The sequence below is a fragment of the Microtus oregoni genome, unplaced genomic scaffold (assembly GCF_018167655.1).
Source record: "Microtus oregoni isolate MIOR12 unplaced genomic scaffold, Mior012 000026F_ref0000081, whole genome shotgun sequence".
Taxonomy (NCBI): Eukaryota; Metazoa; Chordata; class Mammalia; order Rodentia; family Cricetidae; genus Microtus; species Microtus oregoni.
This window is the reverse complement of record NW_024543085.1, coordinates 522764-547834: the sequence shown is the minus strand read 5'-3', so window position 1 is coordinate 547834 and position 25071 is coordinate 522764. Positions and strand designations below refer to the sequence as shown.

General features: G+C 38.9%; 1 protein-coding gene across 5 annotated transcripts in view; it reads right to left on the bottom strand.

Moving 5' to 3' along the window:
• Nucleotides 1–8581: 8581 nt before the first annotated feature.
• Ankib1 (ankyrin repeat and IBR domain containing 1) overlaps nt 8582–25071 on the bottom strand; it is a 126512-nt gene continuing 110022 nt past the window's right edge. For 2 of the 5 annotated variants that reach the window (XM_041675712.1, XM_041675716.1), the window contains 9 exons: nt 23284–23418; nt 21819–21905; nt 21523–21589; nt 19318–19463; nt 18299–18477; nt 17410–17461; nt 15669–15783; nt 11917–12053; nt 8582–11592 (listed from right to left, as the gene is read on the bottom strand). In XM_041675712.1, the coding sequence (XP_041531646.1) occupies nt 10852–11592; nt 11917–12053; nt 15669–15783; nt 17410–17461; nt 18299–18477; nt 19318–19463; nt 21523–21589; nt 21819–21905; nt 23284–23418 (1659 nt within the window). In that variant the 3' untranslated portion in view covers nt 8582–10851. The remainder of the gene's footprint in view (nt 11593–11916; nt 12054–15668; nt 15784–17409; nt 17462–18298; nt 18478–19317; nt 19464–21522; nt 21590–21818; nt 21906–23283; nt 23419–25071) is intronic. The other 3 variants (XM_041675714.1, XM_041675715.1, XM_041675713.1) reach the window with 3 other exon arrangements.

Sequence of the window (25071 nt, the reverse complement as noted above, 5' to 3'; positions counted from 1 at the left end):
TACTCCTACATAAATAAAGCTGATTGTAGAAAACCCCAAACATGCCCTTTGTCTTCATTTGGACATTCTAAGGGAGTATGTTAGCATGCCATTTTTTTAACAATAGGACAAACAAAAATATTCTTGGTTTCTCCCACTTTCCACAGCTAGACTGGAGAAAATTCTTTCATCAACTACGGAGAAAAGAAGCTCAGGGCAGAGTGCCATCTGCATGCCACCAATAAACCTGTACTTTTGTGCTTGACTCAAGGACCTCCTCCTCTGAGTGTCTGGGCCAGCTGGCCTTATAACATCCTAAATGTCTTTTAAAATTGTTTTTAAAACATACATAAAAATTTTCATTTTAGCAGTTTCTGTGTACAGTTAAGTAGTATTACATATATTATTGTGAAACCAATCTCTGCAGTGTTTCTAGCTTGAAAACCAATGCTCTCTGCCAACTATATTAGTCAGGATTCTTTAGGAACAGAAGTTATAGGATGAATCCATCCATCTATCTATCTATCTATCTATCTATCTATCTATCTATCTATGATTTAAAAAAAATGACCTCCAAAGGGAGTGCCATTATTACATTATTAGGTGTGGCCTTATTGAAGAAAGTGCATCACTGTGGAGACAGGCTTTGAGATCTCTTTTGCTCAAGCTTCCTTCAGGAGTGTGACTGTCAATTGACTTCCTTTTGCCTGAAAGATGTATCACTTTCCGCTCCAGCACCATGTCTGCCTGCACAATGTCATGCTCCCCATCATGATGATAATGGATTGAACCTCTGAAACAGTAAGTGAGCCACCTCAATTAAATGTTTTCTTCATAAGAGCTGCTGTGGTCATGGTGTCTCTTCACAGCAATAGTTACCCTAATAGAGCTATCTATCTGAATAGCTTATAAACTGTTATCCAGCTAGTCCAATAATGGTTATCTCCCAATAGAAGATTCAGATAGTAGTAGTTCATTCCACAAGGCTTGATGCCTCAGCTTGTCTTCAGCCTATGTCAGAATCCCAAAGGAGTGAGCTCCAACGCCAGCAAAGGAATGGACTTGCTAGTGAAAGCAATCAGGCAAAGAGTGAAAGCTTCCTTCTTTCATGTCCTTTATATAATCTGCTAGCAGAAAGGATGGCCTAGATTAAAGGTGTCTCTTTCCACCTCAAAAGATCCAGATTAAAATTGGGTGTTCTTACTTCAAATGATTTAATTCAGAAAATAATCCCTCACAGGCATGCCTAGCCATATGACTTTTAGTTAATTCCGGATAAAGTCAAGTTGACAACCAAGAATAGACATCACAAGTCCACTCCTTATCAACTTGACACACAACCATATCTCCTTATGTCAAGCGTAATTTCCAAATAAAAGCAATAACCAGGTTATAATTGCACCTAACATGATGTAACTAACCCTTGAATAATTACAAATGCATTATATATTTAACTAGGCCATAATTATGCCTAACATGATATAGCTACAACCAAAAATGTTTTAGAATAGGTAATAATATCCCTTGAGGGATATATTCTTTTGATATCTCAAAACTTAACCACAGACAGTCTCTTACTTGATGTTATACCACATGATAAAGAAACTGAGGAAAGAAAATACAAATATCTGTAAAAGCACATTCTTAACAAAATACAATAAAACACTGATGTCAATTATAATTCTTGTGTCTGCTACTAGTCTCTAGGCCTTAGCTGGCATTTTGGTATTTATAACCTTCCTCTACTACCCGTTCAGGATTTTCTCCACCTTCAGCAAGGACTTCTTTAGGTCTTGGCTCTTTTCTGGAAGGAATGACCCACTGCCTTCATTCCAGAAGGCCTGTGCCCTTTGTAATCTTTCCTGGATTAGGCTGTTGCAGTTCATAGTTTCCCATTGACCATAATCACAAGACATGATAGTTCCAAGATCTAGAGGATCTGCTGGACTCCAGATGTAATCTTTCTAACCTCCAGTGTAGAGAAGTGATCCAATTTTCCCTTGAAAAAAAATATGGATCAATCATCCCTCCTAACACTTATTTCTTAGCCTGTTGACTTGAGGGCATCAGAAGCCCAAAGTGACCAGAGGAAGTCTGAGTTCAACAGAATATTTGTTGTGGCTCCTGGCAGTAGCACCCCTCCCCCCTGTAGGCCAGCAGAACTCAGTATCACAAGAAGCAACATTTTTTCTAGTAGGTCATTAGGGTTAACAGTGAGTGCATTCCACCTCTTGATTCCTGAATCCACGGATCCTACCTATGGGAAAAACCATACCACATATTGGATATTGATTCACCACCCTTTGGAGAACTCTGTCCCAGCCCTCCAGGCTGCTGCCATCTTGTTGATGTTGTAACTGTGTCTTCAAAAGACCATTTAATCTATTGGGCTTGCTGTTTCAGTGGGTTTTACGATCATGGGCCCACTGTTGCACTTCTCTGGCTGTAAAGTGAGGTCTTTGGTCAGAAGCTATAGTGGTATTTTATTTCTGTTTTAATAAATATAGCTTGTCTGAGCATCAGTGGGCAAAACAGCCATACTAGTCAGCCATATTGGCCAAGGAATGGTGGCATATACCTTTAATCCCAGGACTCCAAATCCCAAAGGTCTCTTCTGTAGTTCCTATAGAGGCCTGAAAAAGGCTCCAAACAGCATGTCTTTCTGCTACTGATACCTCAGGAACCATTAGGTCTACTGGATCCAAGTAGTAGAGAGAATCCGTACTTACTTACTGGGCCAATGTTACCTGATAGGGGCTGGTCAAGGAATTAAACCTCAGACTCAGGATGGAGAGGCCCCAGCAAGGCTAAGACTATAACAGTTTTTACGAAAGCAATCAGACTTTTTACACCCTTATCAGAAACAGAATATAGTGGTAACTGCCAGGATCAATATAGCTATAGTTGCCAAGGTAAAATGACATTTGCAAACTATACAGGGTATACCCACGATTAATGTCTAAGATCAACTTTCTATCAAGTTTCCATGGTTTCTTAACTTCTAAAGGAACATACAGAGAAAGACAAAGTGGCCTGAATGCTTCACTGCCTGAGGGGGTGCCTTGGTTTCTCAGGAACTGAAAGGCACACAGTGCCCCAGAAGTCACAGACTCTACCCTGATTCATGCCTCTCCATTGTTTCCTGCAGTAGGATCTGTTGAAGATCCTTCTGTTGTTCCAGCCCTGACTCAAAGCGAGCAGCTTTCCTAGACACTTGGGTCTATGTGTAGGAGTGACACATCTAAGTGAGGATTGTGCTGTCTCCAGAATCCAAATGACCCCACTAAAGGCTGTGTTTGCTTGTTGGTGGGAAGGGCAGATTCACCTCTGCCTGCCCCATACCACTGGATTCCTAAGAATTTCACTGAGGTAGACAGTCCTTGAATTTTGGTTGGATTTATTTCCCATCCTCTGATGGACATATATGTTACCAAGTCCAAAGTGGTTGTTATCTCCTGTTCACTGGGTCCAAACAACATCATATCAATATGGTGCACCAATGTGGTGTTTTTGTGAAACAGACAGACAATCAAGATTCCTTTGAAAAAATTTTTGACACAGATCTGGTGTTTATATATCCTTCAGGTAAAATTGTAAAGATATACTGGAAGTCTTGCCAACTGAAAGCAAATTGCTTCTGGCAGTCCTGATGGATAGTTATCGAGAAAAGGTCATTTGCCAAATCAATAGCTACATACCACATGCCAGTAGATATGTTAATTTGCTTAAGTAAGGGCACCACATCTGGTGCTGCAGCTGTAATTGGAGTCACTACATGACTGAGTTGATAGTCAAGTGTCCGTATCCATGATCCATCCATTTTTGCACTGCCCAGGTAAGAGAGTTAAAGGGAGATGTGGTTTAGCAGACAATGAAGGATTAATTTCCTCAGTCAAAGGTGGAAAAGGCAGTATTTCAGGGGTTGGAGAGACGTGAGATAAACCCTTGAGAATCTGAGGGCTCAAAGTTCTCAGCCTCAATGGGGTTCTCCACATATCTCCACCCCAAGTTACAGGATCTCATTTGTTAACAACTAATGCCCTTATTTTAAACTCTGAGACCCTCGCATAATGAGACTTGAATTTTTGCTGTAATTCAGTCAGTCTTATAAGGAGGCCTTTGCTTTGATTTCCTGATACTTGAGCCCTGTGGCAGAGAAGATTTTTTTCCTGGGCACAATTCTCAGGGTGGGTGAATCAGGATAAATTTGTAAAATAGTCCAATAATTCATGACTACAGGAAGGAGAAAAGCAGTAGGCACAGGCAAGGTTGGACTGTGGTATTGTTGTTTCTTGGCTTTCAAGGCATTGTAGGCAGCAGGCATTCATGTGGTGCATATAATACAGGCAGGCAAAACACTATACATACAAATTAAAAATTAAAAAAAAACTAGAAACAACAAAAATGAGTACACTTCCACTTGGCATTCCAATGTGGATAAAGGAAACTTCACAAGCTTCATTCTTAGATGAAGAGCTACAGGCAATTAGTGGTTGCTAAGGGAGGGAGACTCAAGTCTTCTCCATGAATGAGCTCCCAAAAGTTCATCCAATCCCAAGCAATCAACCCTAAACATATCAACAAGTAACCCTAAATGGCCTCAGCGGCTGTACATGCGAATACATATATTTAATAATAATAAAGTTAGAGATCATGAATTTGAAAAAGAGTGGGGAGCACATGGGAGGAGTTGGAGAGGGTGGGAAAGAAATGACACAAATTGGGTACCTATAGAATTTTCAAAACATCTGGCAGAGGGCGATGTTGGACCGGGAAAAGACCTGTGGTTCTGACTCAACCAGTCAAAGGCAGTGCGTTCCTCTTCACGGCTGGGGTTTCTACAGGGTTCCACCACCAGAACGGGGACTATGGGGACTGGCAGAGCAACAATTTACATGTGTCACTGTTCCTCTGACTGGGGCATGCCAATGACCGTTGTGAAACTGGTGGGATGGGATCATAATACAGTTCTATATACACTCAGATCTGGAGGCTACATTACACTGGATTACCCTCAGGCCCTCCCCCTCTTCCGGACCATTAGCTTCCCCTCCCATTACTGAACATGCTCCAAAACCATATCCATTTCAGGAGCTGAGGAGATCTGTCAGCTATGAGTAGCAGAAGAGTTAGCACTCATCCTGGGAGGGGAAGAGTCTACTTGCAGGGAGTGGGCAAGTCAGTCCAATGGTCTGTAGCCCTTGCTCCAGACTGCAAACTACTTTGTGGCTATGACCTCAGCATGCAGAGAACCTGGGCCCTGAAGCTTCCTGCCCTGGAAACGGCTGTCAGACTCTGACACCTTCTCTGCCCTTTGCACCCAGCACAATGTTCCTTGCCTCTAAGTTAGCACTTGGCTGTGCTTGCTCTAAACCCTTAGACAGAACTTTATGTTTGCTCTTGCATTTGAAAAATGCACCTACTACCTATTGCTCAAACAAAAGTTCTTTCAGTGTTTTTTAGTCCACTATGAAAAGCTCTCAGAGATCAAGGTTCTGATTTTGGGTATGATTTACTTGATGTTCAATTATTCTCTGACCCAACAGCCAGGGCCACACTGCCTTTCGGCTAGAGACACAAAACTGCTGCGTGCCATAAAAAAATGTCCCTTTTGCTGCCTGCCTACTTGCCATCTGTTTACTAATTTCAGTCCTTCCTCTAGGGCTAATCCTCTAGCCAGTGTTCTCAACCTCCCTAATTCTGCGACACTGTCAGTTCTGGGTAGTCCTCTGTGGATGTCTCTGCATGTGGGTAGATAGAGGAGCGGTCTCCAGTCCCTAAGGCCATCAGAAATAAGTGTTTTCTCATGGTCTTAGGTGACCACTGTTAAGGGTCATTCAACCCTGGGGTCGTGACCCATAGCTTGAAAACCACTGCTCTAAACTTCATTACCAGGTAGAACCTTGGAACCCCACAGGTTCCCTTCATTCCTCACCTCAACCCTATCACTCAGGCGAGAACTTTCTCTACTATACCCCAGGACTCGTAAACTTCCATGGTTACATTCTTTTGACTCAGTTTCCTTTCCAGACAATCTTCAGCATCCTGTTGTCCCTGTCAAAACTTCTGGTCTAGGACTTCGTTTTGTCCTTACAAGCTAGTTACACTGTCCCCCTCTCAGGCATGCTGGCAAAGACAGGAGATTGGGGTCAGAGGCAAAGAGCTCACCTTGAAGGTGCAGAAGGCAGCTTTGCATCAGTCCTCCATACGTCTAGTCCCACAGGGAGAAACACAGGAGCCTGGATGGTACCAGGCATGAGTGTGCTTCTGTTGCATTTGAAAAATCCTCAGCATGAGGAATGTACTACACTTAGAGCAGATAGTTTGGGCTATTCTCGAGTCTGAAGGGTACTAGTTAGACAAACACAGAGAGTGCAAATTGTTCTTAGGCCTACGGTCACAGAGTAGCTACCAGCGTGCAGCCTCCCTCCCATGGTCCCCACCTCCTGGATGAGGGACAGTGTGACCTGTAGCTGACAGACCTCCTCGGCTCCTGTGACAGATATGTTTTAGGAGCATTTTCTGTAATGGGTAAGGGAAGCTAAAGGTCCCGAGTGAGTGGTTCCTGTTTGCAATTCAGTGTAATCTCTCCAGATCTGAATGGATAAAGGAACTGTTTCACAATGGCCTAAATACACAGCAGATGAATAGGTATACAAGGGTTCCAGAATGAGTTTCTTCCAGCTATTTTCTTCATGCTATTCTGTTTACTTGTGTGTCTCTTAACCTGTTTATAAGCTGATGTCTCATGAAGAGTAGGCCCTTGCAGAAGAAGCACCCAGGGAAACAAGGGACTAGGAGATGTAGAAAGCCTGACTAAGAAGCTTCAAAGACTGAAGAACAATTCCTCCAGAACTTTGGGCCACCATTCAGTTTGTCAACTATTTCAATTATAAGCAGACTTCAGTGAATACCATAAGAGCCATGTTCTTTACTAACTGTTGTAGGGCTCAATGCCCAATACCGAAGACAAAGAGAAGACAAACAAAATGAAAAACTGCCTGCTTCTAAAATAACAACTGTCACAAAAAGCAGTCTAGGTGAGAGCCACTTTTATCTTTCTAGAAACCTTATCTACGGGCTCTGATGATGTTATAGGAACTAACAAGGCAACAGTAGCTAAAGAGAGGATGCCACAATTATGGCCCGGTGCTATGCTGAGGTGAGGGAAGGCTCTAAGAACTGAGCAAAGGGACAGCCTTTCCCTATGCAATTACGTCAGCTCCACCCCCACTGGTCCCAATTCCGACCATGGTTTAATGTTAGGTTCCAAAGTTTTACGCTTTGGAGACTATCCATAACAATTTTAAAATAACTGAACTTCAGTAAGCCTCAGGTTTTAATGCCTAAGAGGTCAGGCAACAGGTTATCTAGGACTGAAAAAATAAAGATGAGACTAGTTGTTGTGGAATATTATTTAAGATGTGTTACATTTGTTTATGCTGTGCAACATTTGTTTAATGATGCCAAGATGTCCTGCATTCTTTTATGTAAATTTGTTTAACTCTGTTAAGCTGTGTTACTTTGCCTGTCTAAAACACCTGATTGGTCTAATAAAGAGCTGAATAGTCAATAGCAAGGCAGGAGAAAGGATAGGCAGAGCTGGCAGGCAGAGAGAATAAAAGAGGAGAAATCTGGGGACAGGGAGACCAAGGAGCAAGAAAAGAAGGGGTCAGTCAACCCACCACATAGCCATACATGAAATATTAAGGAAAGAAAAGTCACATAGAGAGAGGCAAAAGGTAGACAGGATAATTTACAAAAACCTGGCTAGAAACAAGCCAAGCTAAGGCTGGGCATTTATAAACAAGAATAAGTATCTGTGTAATTTATTTGGAAGCTAGGTGGCAGGGCCCCCAGAGAGCAAAGAGTCAAAAGAGTAAAACAAAGAACTACAACTAGTGGCTACAAAAGATACCTTGAAGGAAGGACTTAGCATGTGAACTCTGGAGGTATTTTCAGATCCACACAATGAAAGATACCTTGAAGGAAGGACTTAGCATGTGAACCCTGGAGGTATTTTCAGATCCACACAATGAAAGATACCTTGAAGGAAGGACTTAGCATGTGAACTCTGGAGGTATTTTCAGATCCACACAATGAAAGGCATACATAAAAGGCACGAAGCTAAGGTACTCAGTGGCATCTAGTGGCCTGGAACTGATGCACATACCCTGAAGGTGGGACACCAAGGGCTGTGTTCACTGGAAGCCAGAGAACAAGGTGGTGAGAGGCATGACCTTCTATTTACAAGGCATACATTTTTTCCTCCCAATTTCACAAAACAGAAATTGAAGTTCTATATTACCCTTCCTCTTCTTCTATTAGATTTTAAGGAAATGACATTTTTCCTCACAAAGCTAGAGAAATGAAAATGAGCACTAAATTCATAATTTTAATGTAGTATCATATAGTGAATTCAAATTTATCTTTGGGGTGCACAATGTTCAACAAATGGGCTACTGTAAAAAATATTAGGCACTAATCAATTAAGTGGCAGAACCAAATTAATACCATCATTCTGGAGGGTATTTAACATAAAGCAAACTTTACTTCCTAATTACTTTAAAATGAAGTTTATGATTTAGTGAGACAAAATGGAAATAGTTTAAGTAATAAATGTTTAATCAAAGAATTTTACATATTATTAACAGCATTCATTTGGCCAAACATCTACAGGTCTGTAGAATCCTACTGTATATAAAGTGGGAATGTATCAAGTATAGACTATGAAAGTGCAAATAACAAGTCAAGGTTAGATTAACTTTTTTTTTTACATTATAAAATTAAAGTTGTTTACAAAATAGGCTTTGCCAAACTTTATTACTGAATTGGAAAGTCAATGACTGTGCCGTTTTTAAAATATGTACCAAGGAAGTATAAACCGGAAAATGATAGTTTTACACCCAGGAAACCAGTACATCATGACAGGCACTGCACAGGGCACGGGGACAGAGGTCCCTCCTCTCCTCACTGCGACTGTGCAAGATGTCTCTAGGGATACAAGTGCTTTCTACTGGAAAAGTTACACCCTGGTCTAGAAACTTTATGGTGTTCATATTTTTAATCCAAATTAAAAATTCTTTAAGACCATTTCAGTTTAACATACAGTAATACACTGTAGACAAAGTTTGCATTTGCCCCACTAACTTTAAAGGGACTCATATCAATGCTGTGATAACTGGAGAAATAAAAACTATTAGGAACTCTTGATATCCATGAATAATTACCAGTCAATACTCAGGTACAATGTTTTGGCCATCTGAAATCAAAGTACATGAATATTTCAAAAGCAAGGTTTGAAAAAGAGGTAATAAGAACAATAATTATGGACATCAGTGTGAAAGACAATCTTCTACCTGGCCTAGGACTTACCTATACAAACTCAGTATAGAAATTTTGGTTTCTGGTAACAATGGCAAAGCACTACATGGAGTGCTCCTTGTATCTATTTTGCTTATGTTATGCTAGCTTTAATAATAATAAGTAAAAGAGCCATTCCAACAGTTTACTCTAGTATTAATGACACGCTGTACCACTGTATCTTAACTAGAACTAAGACCAGTATTTCTTCACAGTAGGACACTGGTAACTAGGAGGTTGGGTTGTCAATACTAAACAGTGATCACACAGCAGATGAGTTCTGCACAAGAGAACAAACACAGCAGCATTTGCTATCTAGGCAAACAAATTGAACACTTAGTTGTCATAGTTACTGTAAAGGCAAGGCCATGGGTGGTTTCATGGAGGTCTTTGCAATTCATAGCATAGTTACTTCAGAAGAGACATTGAAATTTGAATTACTGACTTACTTAACTGGCAACTACCCATTTAGGTTAGGCAAAGGCACGGTAACATGTTGTGTAGGATGTTGTATTGAATTTTTTAATAACTATGGGATTTACTGTAACTCATGAAAACTCCAGTTTTTCTATGTTATAAAACGCCATTAAAAGTAACTGCACCCATTAGTAATTAGAATGCACTGTAAGATTGTGAAAAGAAAGAACTATGATTGCACTTCCAATAAAGTGTCTCTTAAATACAGCACCGCTGTTGCTAATCAACTGTATTTTAATATTAAAATAAACTGTTTTAACAGCAGCATTAGCTTTAGTTTACTTAAGCTACAGGCTACATTTATTTAAATGCAGTCTCCATGGCAACAAAAGCCCATTAAATTCTGGAACATCATTGCTACCGAGTGGCACCTTTTACTCCCCAACAACGCTGACACTGCCCTGGAGCATACTAGGATGCTGCACACCTGAACATCTTGTTAGTCAGCGCCGGAGTCAGAGTTTGGCACAATTGGACGGTGAATAGACATGAGAAGGAATCTTTGATCCATGTGGGAAAAAAAAAGTCACACTGTGGTAGACAGGTACTAGAAGCAGCACAGACACCACAGCTCACACTGCTGGGACAACAAGGGACATAGACATAGACACTGAGGACACACACTCAGTCCAGCTTTTAAAATGAAGAAAACGTCTCACTGTTTTAAAAAAGAGGAAAGCCATCAGAGGATTAAGGAGTAAGCTTTTGATATAGGTGGTCAACTTAATACTGTCAACCCCAGGCTAGACAGAGCACTGCATTCTCTGAGAATGTGGATGTCAACCCATTATTCCATTGTGTTCTCTCCTGCTCTTCTTTTGTCACGGAAAAAGGGACAAACACAAAAGAAAATTCCCTGTAAGGTTAAAATCGACACTGGAGCTATCATCCGAGGGAACACCTTTGCATTCAATCCTAACATCAGTGGTTTATAACTGAGTTCAAACTGAGTGGATCAAAGTCTCTATAAAGCAAACTCCACCTAACATACCCCCTGTACTGCGATTCACCTGGAGAACGAACATGTACCACTCATACTAAATGTACTTGCTCGAGCCAGTCACTTGAGGTTTGAGGGGTTTGACTGGCAGCATCTGACAGATCCCCTCTGCTGACTGCCTCATTGCTACCGTCACCAACTTGAGACAACTCCTCCCCGGCCAGAGTATTCTCTTCCCGAGGTTTTTCTTCCCTCTGTGTTCTTTCGCCTTCATGGACACCAGCAATTTTGGACACTGAGTCTTCTGGAGGCACCAGTCTCACATCCCTCATACCTTCTGACCCAGCTCCGACACAGGGAAGCTGAGGCTCTGCACTCATTTCCGTGGCTGTTGCTGGAGGAATCAGGGCGATACTCTGAGGGTTCATGTCATGAAACCAAGCCATAATATTGCCAAGAAGATTGTCACTGGCACTGGGGTCCTGGCCAGCTGAGTCAAGGTCACTGGAAGAGGGACAAAAATCACTTCTTGGTTCACTGAGAGGTCGTGAACTCAAAGTGTCAGTTGAAAATGGGTCACCGTCTGCTCCTAGTCTCATGAGGCTGTCACCAAGTTCCAGTAGCTCAGAGCTGCTTAGTGCAGCCCGAGGACTATCTGTGCTCCTGGGTACAGAGTCTAGCCGCGAAGGTAAAGAAGTGCCTATGGCTCCCAGGGATGCTTCGTTATTAAGGAAGTCTCTGGTTTCATCATCGATGGCCAGTCCAGACTCTTGCAGTGACAACTGTATAGCAAGAAGTATATTGGGGTCATCTTCATCTAAGGAACTCAGAGCCTGAGGCAATGAAAAATAAAGTCACGTTAAAATTTGACTAAAGGAAACATTACTTAACCTAATCACACTTACCAGTTTCCTTTCTCAGATAATTCTAATTCTACAAGTTACTTTACATATTTACATCTTACCATTTTCTCCTTGCCTTTGATAAAAGGGAAAATATACCTAACATAAACCTGAAATACAAGAACACTTTTTATGCTTTATCATTAAAACAAAACTACCATATTAGGAAGAAAGAGGAAACCAGTAAAAGTAAATCCCCAAAACCACTGAGCGGAGAAGGAACGAAGCATGGTGCCACACCACCAGCAAGGTTACCTGCAGAGAGTCCTGGTTTCCAGAGCGACTGGCAGGGCTGTAGTCTCGAAGGGAAGAGCTATGCAGCACACTCATGGATGCAGAGCTTACCACGGATGCACCAGGCCTGAGGCTGCCGCCACCTTCTGGCATATCTGCTTCAAAGTAATAATGTGAAAACTCAGGCTCACATTCATATCCACTTCATTTCCTGCCCTTTTTAGCAGGTCTGACTGTAAACAATAACAGGTATCTAGTGTGATCACTGCAAATCTGTGAGCATTTTTTAGACTCTTGCTTGCAATCTATGACTTTCATTAATGCAGGTTCTACTGTTTACTCCTTTTTCCTGAGTTACAATGAATTTCATTATTTTTATCTTCAGATTTCATAAAATTAAACAGTTCTGGAATCACAATAGCCTCAAGAACCAATCGGTAGTTCAACTGATTCTGTTATTACAGTCTATGATGTGGGAGGTGATGTATGCTGTGAATATATTTATTGTCATTTAGTTAATAAAGAAGCTGCTTCTGGCCAATGCTTAACAGAGTAAAGCCAGGCTAGAAGATATATATATATATATATATATATATATATATATATATATATATATGTATGTATATGTATATATAATCACATACAAAGTAGGCAGAGTCAGGGAGGAGCTATGAAGCTGCTGCAGGAGACAGATGCCAAATGTCGGATGGAACCTTACTGTAGGTAGGCCACAAGCACATGTCAATACACAGATTAATAGAAATGGGTTAGTTTAGGATATAAGCTAGAATTAGGCTTAAGCTATTGGCCAAACAGTATTGCAATTAATATAGTTTTTCTGTGTTTATTTCATGCCTGGGCAGCCGGGAAATGAATGAAAAGTCTCTGAAAACAGATTGGCGTGCCAACCGTGTGCCAGCTAAATTCACATAAAACCTGAGAGAGCTTATAAAAAAATTCTAGACACACAAAAAAACCAAAGTTTAGCTGCATTTTTTTTTTCTCGGATGGGCTCTGTTCACTGGTGGCAAGCAGGGGCACAGTGGCTCATTTAAGAGAGGTCTTCCTGATTTATCATTAGCAGCTAACAAAAAAACAAAAACACATCACATAGCCCCTTTAAAAAGGCTTCCTGGTTCATGCTAGTTGAATGAATAGCTCTGGCCCTTTCAGGAGACCGAGCACTTAAATGGGGTCTGTGACCAGTGTGTTACAAATTGCTTAATGTTGACACAGACCTGCTACAACTCTGGAGCTGGGGAAATGTGCATGACTCTCACCACCATGTTGGACTGGGTGGAGCCAACAGGCAGTGCTGTGGAGGGGGTCCTGGCCATGCCTGTCATTTAAAAACTAATTACAGATACACACGCAATAAAGACAAATTCAGATAGAAAAGACCTCTAAATGGGTCACAGTGTTGGATAAATGTATGTAGGCTTGAGAAAGAGAGGAAAAAGAGTGTAGACAGTTGTAATATAAAAGAGTACAAACAGTCTTGGATTAAAGGCATAAATATTAAACTTGTAGAAAAAGTAATACAGTAAGAAAAATAAGCCATATTAAAATAGAATATACACAGACAATCTGGATTATGTATATTTGAGTAAAGTACAGAGCGACATTTCATTATATGTGCTGCTAAGCTAAACCAACATATATATTTTAAAGGTATCCTGACTTCAAAATTTAGGGCTAAGGATATGTTGCTTTGGAAAAGAGGTTCTACTTTTGTTTCTACAGAGGATGAGAACCTGTAGGTTTGATCAAAGAAGACTCCTGAAACAATGGCCTAGATGATCCAACATCCATGTTGGCTTTAGGACTGCTAAGATGGACCTACCACATAGGATATCCCATGACAGGCCTGATTAATAGCGCCACCTCCCAATCAGCAGGAAGTAGTCTAGACAACAATCCTAAATTCCCTAAATAATTGTTTATGTTTATTTACATTTAAAGGGGGATATGCTATTAGATTGAATAATTTGCGTTGGTATGGATCATGGTCTGCTGATACAAATTTTAGGTCAATTTTGTTATATGTATATTTCTGCTCTTGATTAAGGTATTGTGTTTGTGCAGCTCATTTAAAAATATAATGTATAATTAAGAAATACATTATTATTAATAAATAATCATCTATAATAGTCAAGCTTGTAGTCATGTTAGTTAGGTTTTCTAGATATTTAGAGATATATTTAGGTTAGATAGATAATCTTCAAACCTTTCAAAGACCTAAGGAATATGACATTTAAAATGTTTTATGAACTTAAGACTTTTCATGATAATGAGACACATCTGCTTCTGGCAGCACCAATCTACTTCAAGAGGATGATGGTCACTGAAGAGGCTCCTGATGGAGTTTATTAGACGTTTGGGCAAGAAACTGCTCTTGCCTGGACTGCTTGATGTTATGCTGTATGAACTGGGCATGCAGGACCCACAGAAAAATGACTGCTGAACTTGCCTAAAAGTGAGACCGTCCTTTGGGGTTCCTGCTTCATGAAAGAGTCTGCCAGACATTCTGCAGGATACAGAAGAAAGCAACTGATGAACTTTGCCAATAGAAGGCATAAGAGATCTTCCAATTTCCTGCTTCATGTAAAAGTCTGCTGGATACTATGGGCTGAAGATGGGTGCCCCAATGTTACAAAAGAACTCTGGGTGACTGTCCAGGCAGTGAGATGTCTCTGTCATTTCTCAAGTTTTGGAAGTTGCTTACAACGTACTTCCTGTTAACTTAGGTAATATTATATCCTTCTGGGGTCTTTGATGGAGTTGAAGAATAAATAGTTCTAGTTAGTTTTCCTTAGTTATAATAAAAGATAGATTAGATATAAAACTTTAGACTCACAAAGATAAGATAGATGATAGACTATTTTTCTTAATTTACCAAATGCAAATGGACTAAATATTGTAACTAATTCTTGGTTGATAACAGTTTTGCTGTATCTAATGATGTATTAAAGTTAAAACTTTCCTTTTAATTTAGACAGAAAAGGGGAGGTGATGTATGCTGTGAATGTTTTATTGTCACTGGTAAATAAAGAAGCTGCTTTCGGCCAATGGCTTAACAGAGTAAAGCCAGACTGGAAGAGAGAAATATATAGAGAGAGCAGGCAGAGTCAGGGAGAATTTAGATGCTGCAGGAGACAGATAATGAACACCAAATGGAACCTTACCCGTAGGCCAAAACCATGTGGAGATACACAGATTAATAGAGATGGGTTAATTTAAGATGTAAGAGCTAGCTAGAAATATGCATAAGCTAATAGGTCAAGCAATGTTGTAATAATCCAGTTTGTGTGTGTGGTTATTTCGGGTCTAGGTGGCTGGGAATCAAACTGCCTCTGCCTACAAGTCTAGGTATGTTTAATGAATATTTTTAACATTTTTAAAGTCAAATAATTTAAATAGTCCTGTTTAAGAATGCTTCTGGGAACACGATCCCTTGAGAAATTTGAATCTTTTATTCATTGTTTCCTAATCTGGTAGGATGCCTCTCACCTTAAGAGTCCAATTAAATGCAGAAAAAAAAAATTGAAGCATATCCTAATGGTATCAAGAGCTTCCCTTTCTGAGCAGCCACAGTGCTTTACCTGCATGGCCTAACTGGATGCTCATTTTAGAATAAAGAAGACAGAGACCGCAAGTGCCTGATTAAAGTTACACAGCAGAGATGCGTGCAATAAACCTAGGATGTTCCTACTTGATTCCTCAATACCATGGTTTTCTAAGAGACTATGATACCTGCCACGCCAGGCGCTCACCAAAAGTGCTTTCGCTTGGCTCATCAGGATCTGTAGGGTGACTGAGCAGACTGTGCACGTCTCCTCGACGGCGCTGTTGTCTGTGCCTCCTCCGGTACTGAAATTCAGCATATTCCTGCATAAACCAAAGGTTATAAAATACAGGAGAGCATGCAAATTGTAAAAATGTAAATAAAACAAAAATTCCTCCACGAGGAAAAAAAATGTATGATTTTACACATACTATAAAAATCACTTGCTTTAGAAAAGGGAACTTTAAGTTTAGCCAAGCCAAGGAAATAAAAAAGGCAGAAAGCAAAATGCAAAATTTCTAACAGTCACAGATGCTTCTACTGGGATACTTGCAAACTCCAGAGCTAGCTGTAACTGTTACTTCAAGGGTCTTGTTATCTAAAATTACCATTGATATCACAATAATGTTAGTAACAGTATAGGTTCTCTGGGGGTCTAGTTTTTAAGTGCTTGTGATATATGCAAGAAGAATAGGTGGGGAAGAAGAGGAGGGGGACAGCAGCAGAAAAAAACCAGATAGAAATACTGTTAAGCCAGAGAGTCTCTGTGACTACTACTTATCAACTCACAGGTCAAAAGTATAGCTGAAAAGAAGTATGTTACATGCTGGCTTTCAAATACATCACTGAGTTTTCTTTTCTCATTATTCAATGCCCAGGTTAGTTACAACATAGGAGTATTCACTACATAGTATTTTAGAAGAAGACAGACTAAAATAAGATGTCCATACATTTGTTTTACATTTATGATAATAGTTTATGATAAGTTTGTTACTACCAAAGGCTATGATCTAAGAATATCTGCTACAGAAATAGGGGAAATGAGAGTCAAAGAGAGGCCACGGTGTACGGCAGCAGACTTCTGAGAATCACTGTTGACTCTCCCAGGGTTAACATGAAGGTTCTCAGGCCTGTGAATATCCCAGTTACTTTAGAGTTACTCAAAGTGCTTATAGTGAAAGTACTAGGAGTAAGAGAAACACCAAGTTAGATATTATAAAACTTTCATACTTTATCCATCTGGCCAATACAGCCAATCTATCTGATCTATCTTTATTTATCTAATTCTACCTGTCTATCTATCTGTCTATTTATCTGTCTGTCTGTCTCTCTACCTACCTACCTACCTACCCACCTACCTACCTACCTACCTGTCGGTGTGGCTGGAAACTGAATCTAGGATATGCTACGCAAACACTCTATCACTGAGCTACAGTTTAGCACATTCCTAAAGTTATTTATTAATATTATTTTTACAATATGTAAAATATTATGTAATATTATTTTTACAATATGTGTATGCCTTTAATCCCAGCAGTCAGGAGGCAGAAGTAAGTGGATCTCTTGAGTTCATAGGCCAGCCAGGACTACAGAACAAGTTCCGGGACAGCCTGGTGGTATTATATCACTACCAGGCCACAACTCACAACTATACATTTCTATACATAAAATTTACATCTCTACTAACAAACTAGAAGATGTTCTAAATATTTATGCTATAAATTTGACTAAATTCTATGAAGTAATTAATAGCAGTGAAAGGGGAATGTACTGTTAGACTCCAATATAAGGAAGAGCTGAAGGCAGACTCCGCCAAGGCATTTCTGTTACAGAAGAAAGAACAAGCATTTCTGATCTCAGAGGATTTAGACAGGTGGGGATGCAAATGCAAGTGGGGTTGCATGAAGAAAAACCATGGAGATAACTCCAAACCCCAGAAAAACAATTACCTCAGGTGATGCAAATCCTAAATATTCCCAATCCCATGTTCCACCGGCAAAGCTACAAAGAAATTAGACATACTGTTTGATTCATTATCGGTACTGCAATAATATAACCAGACTCTTACCCTTTAAAATGCTTATCTGCTTATAACTTGCCAAACTCAGGCAGATCCAACTAGTAAAATATAATTACTTCCATTTTTTTCTCAAATACTAAGTTGCTTTACACTTGTGCAAAATGACGGAGAAAATAAAAATAACCATGTAACATAAAAATATTCTGATTAATTACATTTTAATTTTGTAAGTATAAAAGATTATTTCACCATAAATATTTATGTAAAAATAAGGACAAATGACTTTCTAGTGCTATAATTATAAGAAAAAAATGCTTTAATTTATTGTGGCACAAGCAATGGAGGATAATGTGAAATAAAATAAACAAACCAACTTCTCTTTAAGGGATTAATTCAGACCACTAAAGTAGTCTTAAAATACCAGACTTTTAATTTCCTAATACCAAAATACAAATATGAACACAGCAAGCTGGCAAAGATTCCAAATTCTACACCTTAAGATGTTTATGACTATCATTCCCAAGTCACTACATGTATTAAGTTTGAAATCACATGTCAGAATACTCTGGATTATGAATTCTAATATGTGAAATTAAGCTAGCCTTATTTAGTCTGGAGAGCTGCACAATGATAGACAAGCAAAATCATTTTGAAAAAAGTTGTATTAAGAAGAAAATATCACCAGAACAACATATTTTTATCAGCTACCCATATTGTAGGTATAAATAACTCCCAATATGAATGGCAGCACGATTTAAAAAAAGTCCTGGCACTGGTGGCTCAGACCAGCAAGGCTTCTATATTGCACAAATTTTTACCTGCGCCTGGGAGCATCTGGTGAGTCTGCAGGAGCAACTCCACGAGCTACAGAGGCCAGGAACTCTTGCCTTTTCTGCTGCACAAGGCAAGCTGCTCTGATGATTTTGTGGCGGGGGGTACGGAGATAAGGCCTATTGACTTTTTGGGCAAGGTCTTCAGTGACCATTTCTAGGTCTGTCTACAGAAAGGAGAAACGAGGTAAGCAGATACAAAGCATATATGGTTTCTTAGTCAAGTCAAATTCTCTTGAAGTCAGAAATTACATTTTGAAATAATTTCTCATTTAACATTCTTTCTATTTTGTATATTTTTCAGGTTATGAAAGGATGATATTTTAAGTCATCATGAATGCAAGGAGATAGCATCCATTGATAAACACAATAAGGGAGTGGGTGCAAATCTCCAAGCAGTAGAGAAAGACACCATTTAGAACAAATGTACAGTATATTCAGGGCATTGCATACTCTGGTACACAGCTGCTGCAATGGAAATGAGGTATGAATGCTGAAGGAATCTAAGACAAGGCAAGACTGCTGTGGCCTTAAAAGAAATACAGAATATAAATCAGTGGAGGGCAGCTTAAAAGTTCAGAATAAAAATCACCAGAAAATTGTGGTGGCCTCCAATTACGAGGATGATGTAATGAGTTTGGTGAGTTTTGGGACTGGCTTAGGAGTTTTTGTTTTAAATATGTAACTTTTTGAGTTCTACTTCTGAAATAAAATGGCAAAGATTAACTTTCTATTCAAGTATGCAATGCAGTTTGTTTCATCTCTAAATATAAAACCTCCATTTTTTAATAAGAAATAGGCCACACTCTACCGTGCCCAGTCTGAAATAAACTCATGCTCATAGAAATGTTACACAGTGCAGAACTCATTCAAACTCACACTGACAAATTTAAACACAAAGAAAATTTAGTCCATTAAGGTACTTTTCCCTTTATGTAAAGTTATTTAAAATATAAACAAAACTGGTTTACTACTCAAAGTCAAAACAATTTAAAATAGCATCTTACTTGCATTAATTCAAAAATTTCTTTCTTTGTGCTTTTAGGTTCTAAGAAAAATCCATATGGATAAGAACACTTGAGGATGCGTCGAGTTTTTAGGAGAACATGTACTGCATCTTCTATGAAAGTGGTGTCTGGACAGCCTCCTTCAGCTGCAAAGCAATTGAATACAGTGAATGTTTCTGCAAATATATAGTTTGACTGAACTAAAATCCTAGATAAACACTTGTGTGAAAGGTACAGGCCCTTGCAGCCCAGAAGCCACGAACACATATTTTCCTGAAGTGTCTTCTAATATGGTCAGGAAATAGTATAGCTCTGGGTCCACCCAAAGATGCTTACTTCATAAAAATAGATTATCCCTGACTTAAATTTTGCTGCTGTAGAATTTGTATAAATGCTTTTGTTAAGTTGCTCGCTTAAAAAAATCATAATTATTCCTCTGTAAAAGCAATATTGTAAAGAAAAAAAAATAAATGCTGAGGAACTGGCTAACTAAAACTAAAGTAAAAAAGAAGGGAGGAAGAGTACGGAGGATAGAGAAGAAATTGTCTTGGCAGAATAATACCAAGATATCATCATAAGATTCTATAAACTATAAATGAGACAGAATGAGCTGTAGAATCTAAATTGAAGTATTAGTGAATATCAAATTCAGCATACCATTAGGAAAATAATACACATGCGTGTACAAACTGACACGGAACATCCAAATATATCTACAGACATGTTGTGGAATATTTGTTTAACTAGGCAAAGATGTGTTACATTTTTTAGGCTGCATTTGTTTAATGATGGCAAGATGTGTTACTTTGCCTGCCTAGGACACCTGATTGGTCTAATAAAAAGCAGAATGGCCAATAGCAGTAGAGGGATGGGCAGGACTGGTGAATGGAGAGAAATAAGTAGTAGGAGGAATATAAGCTTGAAAGAAAAATAGAAGAGAAGAGAACAAGGGAGAAAGAGAGGGAGACGCCCAGGGCCAGGTACCTGATAGCCAGCCAGACATGGAGTAGGCCAGGAAGAAAGGAAGGAAAGAAAAGAGGAAGGGAGGAAGGGAGGAGAAAAGCCCCAAGGGAAAATGTAGATGAAGTGAAACAGGTTAATTTAAGTTTTAAGAGCTAGTGGGACAATGTAAGATACTCATAATTAATAATAAGTCTCCATCTCATGATTTGGGGCTGGCTGGTGGTCTAAGAGAAACCCTGCTACATGTACACTATGTCTCTAGGTATGTGTAGTAAAATTAAAAAGCAAAAGGAACTCAACATCCCTTGCCTTCCATTATAATAATACATGAAATGTCTAAGAAGCAGACTGTTTCATTTTCCAATTGTTACAGCTTCTAATTTTCAGCTTTACTCTGCTGCCTGGAATCTCTAATATAAATAAAAGCAATAATTCGCACTTACTGTTTGTTGTTATGTCAGACACAGTCCTAAACACGAGGAAATATGCACCTGTGAGACTTTTTGTTTTCCTGCTCATAAGCACACTTCTAGAGTTGGTATTAGTCCAGCAGAGTCACTGACCTCTAAAGTTTACACACTAACAATTAACAAGGAGACCAGACCAGGAGTGACACTTGCCTCCACTAATTTATTTAACTTTTTAAATGTCTTATTAGCAAACTATTTCCACAAAAAAGAATATAGGTGCAAATTACTTTATGAACTGAGATAAATATAAGAGATTACACTTTTATGTTTGAAATGTGCTTTTAATATATAAACTATGAACCCTCAAAAACAAGCATACTAGGACTTATGCTCTGTGTAGCTGGTGTGAATACTCACAAGTTGGGCCCTCTCAAGACTTTGCTTCTTGAGTTCAATTCGCCCCCAAATCTATATGATGTCTGAAGCAGCTGAGTACTCAGTTATGTGATGATTGGGCAACATGTATACTTCCTCCTCCTGGAAGACCTTTAGGATCCGTTCACTTTTGCCAACACTAGAGCACCAGCGCTGGCACAGGGGAAACAAGATTACGGTGCGGTTTTGTCTGGTAACAGCGGAGTCCACATGAGGAGTCTCCGGTAGACACTAACATGCTAGCACGCACGCAGGGCTTGAGAGAACTTAGGACAATGGCAGAAGCAGTTCACGGGATCTACTGTCCTCCTTTAGGGGTCTTCCCATCTACCATCACCACTGAATTGTCTTCACACACACACAACACACACACACACACACACACTAGAGAACTTACTTTCTTTGAGAGCTCTACTCAATTGTTCCATCTTTTCTTTGGCTGTTTTAAGAAGGCGTTGTTCTAACTAAAGGAACAGAAATAAATAATTTAAATATTCATTCATTTATTTATTTTAAAGGCAGGGTCTCACTGTGTAGCACTTGCTGTCCTGAAACTTGCTCTGCTCTGTAGACCAGGCTGGCCTTGCACTTAACTCTACCTCCTGAACGCTGGGATTAAAAGCATGTACCACCACACCCAGGCTCTTCACTCTGAACAGTGTCTTAGTTCATTTGTAATGATTTGGGACATACCTGATAACTATGTTCATGGTTTTTATATCTCGTGTAGTAGTGCATAAATCTGTCAAGTTCCTGAAACCGTTTATGCTTCTTCTCAGCCTAGGAAACAAAAGTACATTAATGACTTTTGCTAAAACTATATTAAAATTGGTTTTAGTGGGATTTATGTCTCATTAGTAATGGGTAGTAATTCAAGCAAATGTGCTATTTTGTTGCTAGAATATAATGACCTATACTTTTTCAAGGCGCTTGTTTGTAGTCTTGGTGATAACTCCACATCTTTAATATTTGATTGTATGGTTCATCTCTATAGAAGATTTGTATTCCTTCAAAATTCACATTGACGCCCTAATACAAAATGTACTTTTATGTGGTGACAAGATCCATGAGGAGGTGACAGGTTAAGTGAGACCATTTCAGCTCTATCTTAATGCAAATGCTGCCAGAGATCTCTTGTTCTATTTCCCAGTCACCATGACCAGAAAGTGGGGCCTGTTGGCAGGCCAAGATGAGCACCCTCACTCAGAATGAGTTAGGTGGGGCTTTGTAGTCACTACATGGGAGAAAGTTGAGACAAGGTTTCTTCAAAGCTTTGGAACGAGCTCAAACTCACAGAGATCCGCCTGCCTCTGCCTCCCCAGTGCTGGGATTAAAGGTGTGCGCCACCACTGCCTGGCTAAATTTCTGTTGTTTAAGCTGTCTAGACTAGAAAACTAGAGAAAAGGCTCAGTGGTTAAGAGCACTGGCTGTTCTTCCAAAGGACCCAGGTTCGATTCCTAGTAGCCACATGGCGGTTCACAAACATCTGTAACTCTAGCTTGAGGGGAATCTAGCACCCTGACTGTGGACACAAGGTATGTACATGGTACATAGACATATATGCAGGCAAACACCCACGTACATAAAATAAACAATGAAAAAACCCACCTAATCTATAAAACAAATATAATAAAACAACTATTAAGGCTGGAGAGATGGTTCAGTGATTAAGAGCACCACCTGCTTTTCCAGAGATCCAGGTTCAGTTTCTAGCACACAAATGGCAGTTTACTGTAATTCCAGTCCTAGGTGATTGACGCTGTCTTCCGGTCTCTGTGAGCTCCAGGCAGGCATGCGTATTGTACAAACTTATATCCAGGCAAAACAGTCACACACATAAAATAAATTAATCAAATAAAAAAAATTCCCTCCTTGTGCCTGACTGGAAAAAAGAGGTACGTTATAACACAATACTATATTGCTAATATTATGTTAAAATTGGTTTTAAATCTTTACAAAGGCAGACTGGAACTGGATTTTTCTCATCTTCATCAAAATAAAAAAAAAAGGAAAATTTTAAAGGAAAAAAGTTCCCAGTTGATAGTGTTTTTGTTTCAAGGGTACTCTAATGTGCATTCAAATCAATGCTTCATCATGATAAAGACAGGGAATTCTCTCCAACAGTAGCTCAGACAGAAAGTGCTCAGGCAGGGGCTACCTCCACAGTCATTTCCTTGGATTGCTCCTCTACATGCTGAATGACTTCATAGCGGGTACATCTGTAATAACCACCAGTGGAAGAACTATGTTTCTTCCATTCTTCTAGGCAGATCCAGCAAAAGTCATACTTGCACTGTAAAAGAAAACACACATGCGGGTATCTCCATAAACTAATTAAAAATTCACTCATTAAGTAGACCACAATTAAAAGATAATGACAAAAGTATAATGTAAAAATTCATCTTTTCATGCTTATGGGTTCTGCATCAGAAGATCTTCCCATTTCAAGTGGACAGTCTTCTGATTCTTTTACCAGGACTTCTTGTACTGGTTTGTTTATTGTTTAAACATTAAAATCTTGGGTATATCTTCTCCAGTATGAACTCAATTGTAGAGCTGTCTAGTTATTGCAATACCATGTTCTACATACTTCATGTTTTTTCATTCATTATATATTGCCATTACCACACATTAAATCCCTACGTATGCATCTATTTCCTAGGCTTGCTTTCTATTCCACTTCATACTCTCTGCATTCACATGCAGTACCAGAGTGTTTCAACTACTGCAGCTTCACAGCGTATTATCTTACAAGGCTACTTCCCCCTAAGGGAGTTTCCAAGGTTTCCTAACTAAGCTTGTTCTGATTTGCCAGATAAACATCTGAATTACAGAAGCACAAGAACAAGCTGCTGGCATTTCTGTTCGCATCTTTTTATTTAAAATGTTGTATTTCTATTTGTTTGCCATTTTTGTCTTAAAGAGGATTTTAAAATATTTTCAACAAAAGCCTTGTATATTTATTAAGCTCATTTCTAGATTCAGAAGGTCTATATATTCCATCTAGATGTTGTTAGGAGATATGGAGGTTATTATTTTCTGCACATTAATTCTGTATTTTGTTACTAAGCTGAATTTTTGTTGCTGGTAGTACTTTTTCAGTTGATTCTTATAAGTTTTATAGTATGTAGTCATGCCATCTGTAAATGTGATAGTGTTGCTTTGTTTTTGAGACAGGGTCTTGCACCATAGCTCAGGTTAGCCTTGCATGTGAATGCTGGGACTACAGGTATGTGCCACTACACACAGCTTTGAAGTTCAGGCACTTTATGACCATATTTCTAGGTTTTACACTCTCATTTATTTGTTATTGATTGCTTCTAATCTCTATATTAAATATTCTGGTCCTCTAATTCTCTTTTCTCCCTTTATTGTATATCTGAAATCGTTCAACTTCCTGCTTTGTAATGTTAGCTTAGTTTACCTTCATTTTTCTTTAAAAACTACCTTTTGGATTTTTTTTTGCCACACTGGTCATTATTTTTAAAAATTATTTTCTGTCTTAAAAAGCTTCTTACTGGTATTTCTTAATTTGCTTTTTAAAAAGCCAGAACCACATCCTCAATTTATTGTTTATTTTGTATTGTTTTAAATGAACAAGACTATAATGGTTTTAGCTGTAACATTCAGGCTCTGATAATGTGCTCTGATAATGGTATTGTTATTTCCATAAATTCTTTAATTTATTTGAGTTATTTGAAAGATTAAATATTTTCATGGTCTTTAATAACTTCATAATTAATTTCAAATTTATTCTCTATGATTAAGACTATTACTTGGTCTAATTTTTTTATCTTCTTTGATTACAATAATCATTTAAAATTATTGATTATAACAGCCAACACTTAAAGATTATTAACTTGTTTTTCTCTGATGATCCATGGTGTTTTGGAAGAAGACCACTGCTGCAGGAATTATTTTGGATACATACATGTATCTACTGTAG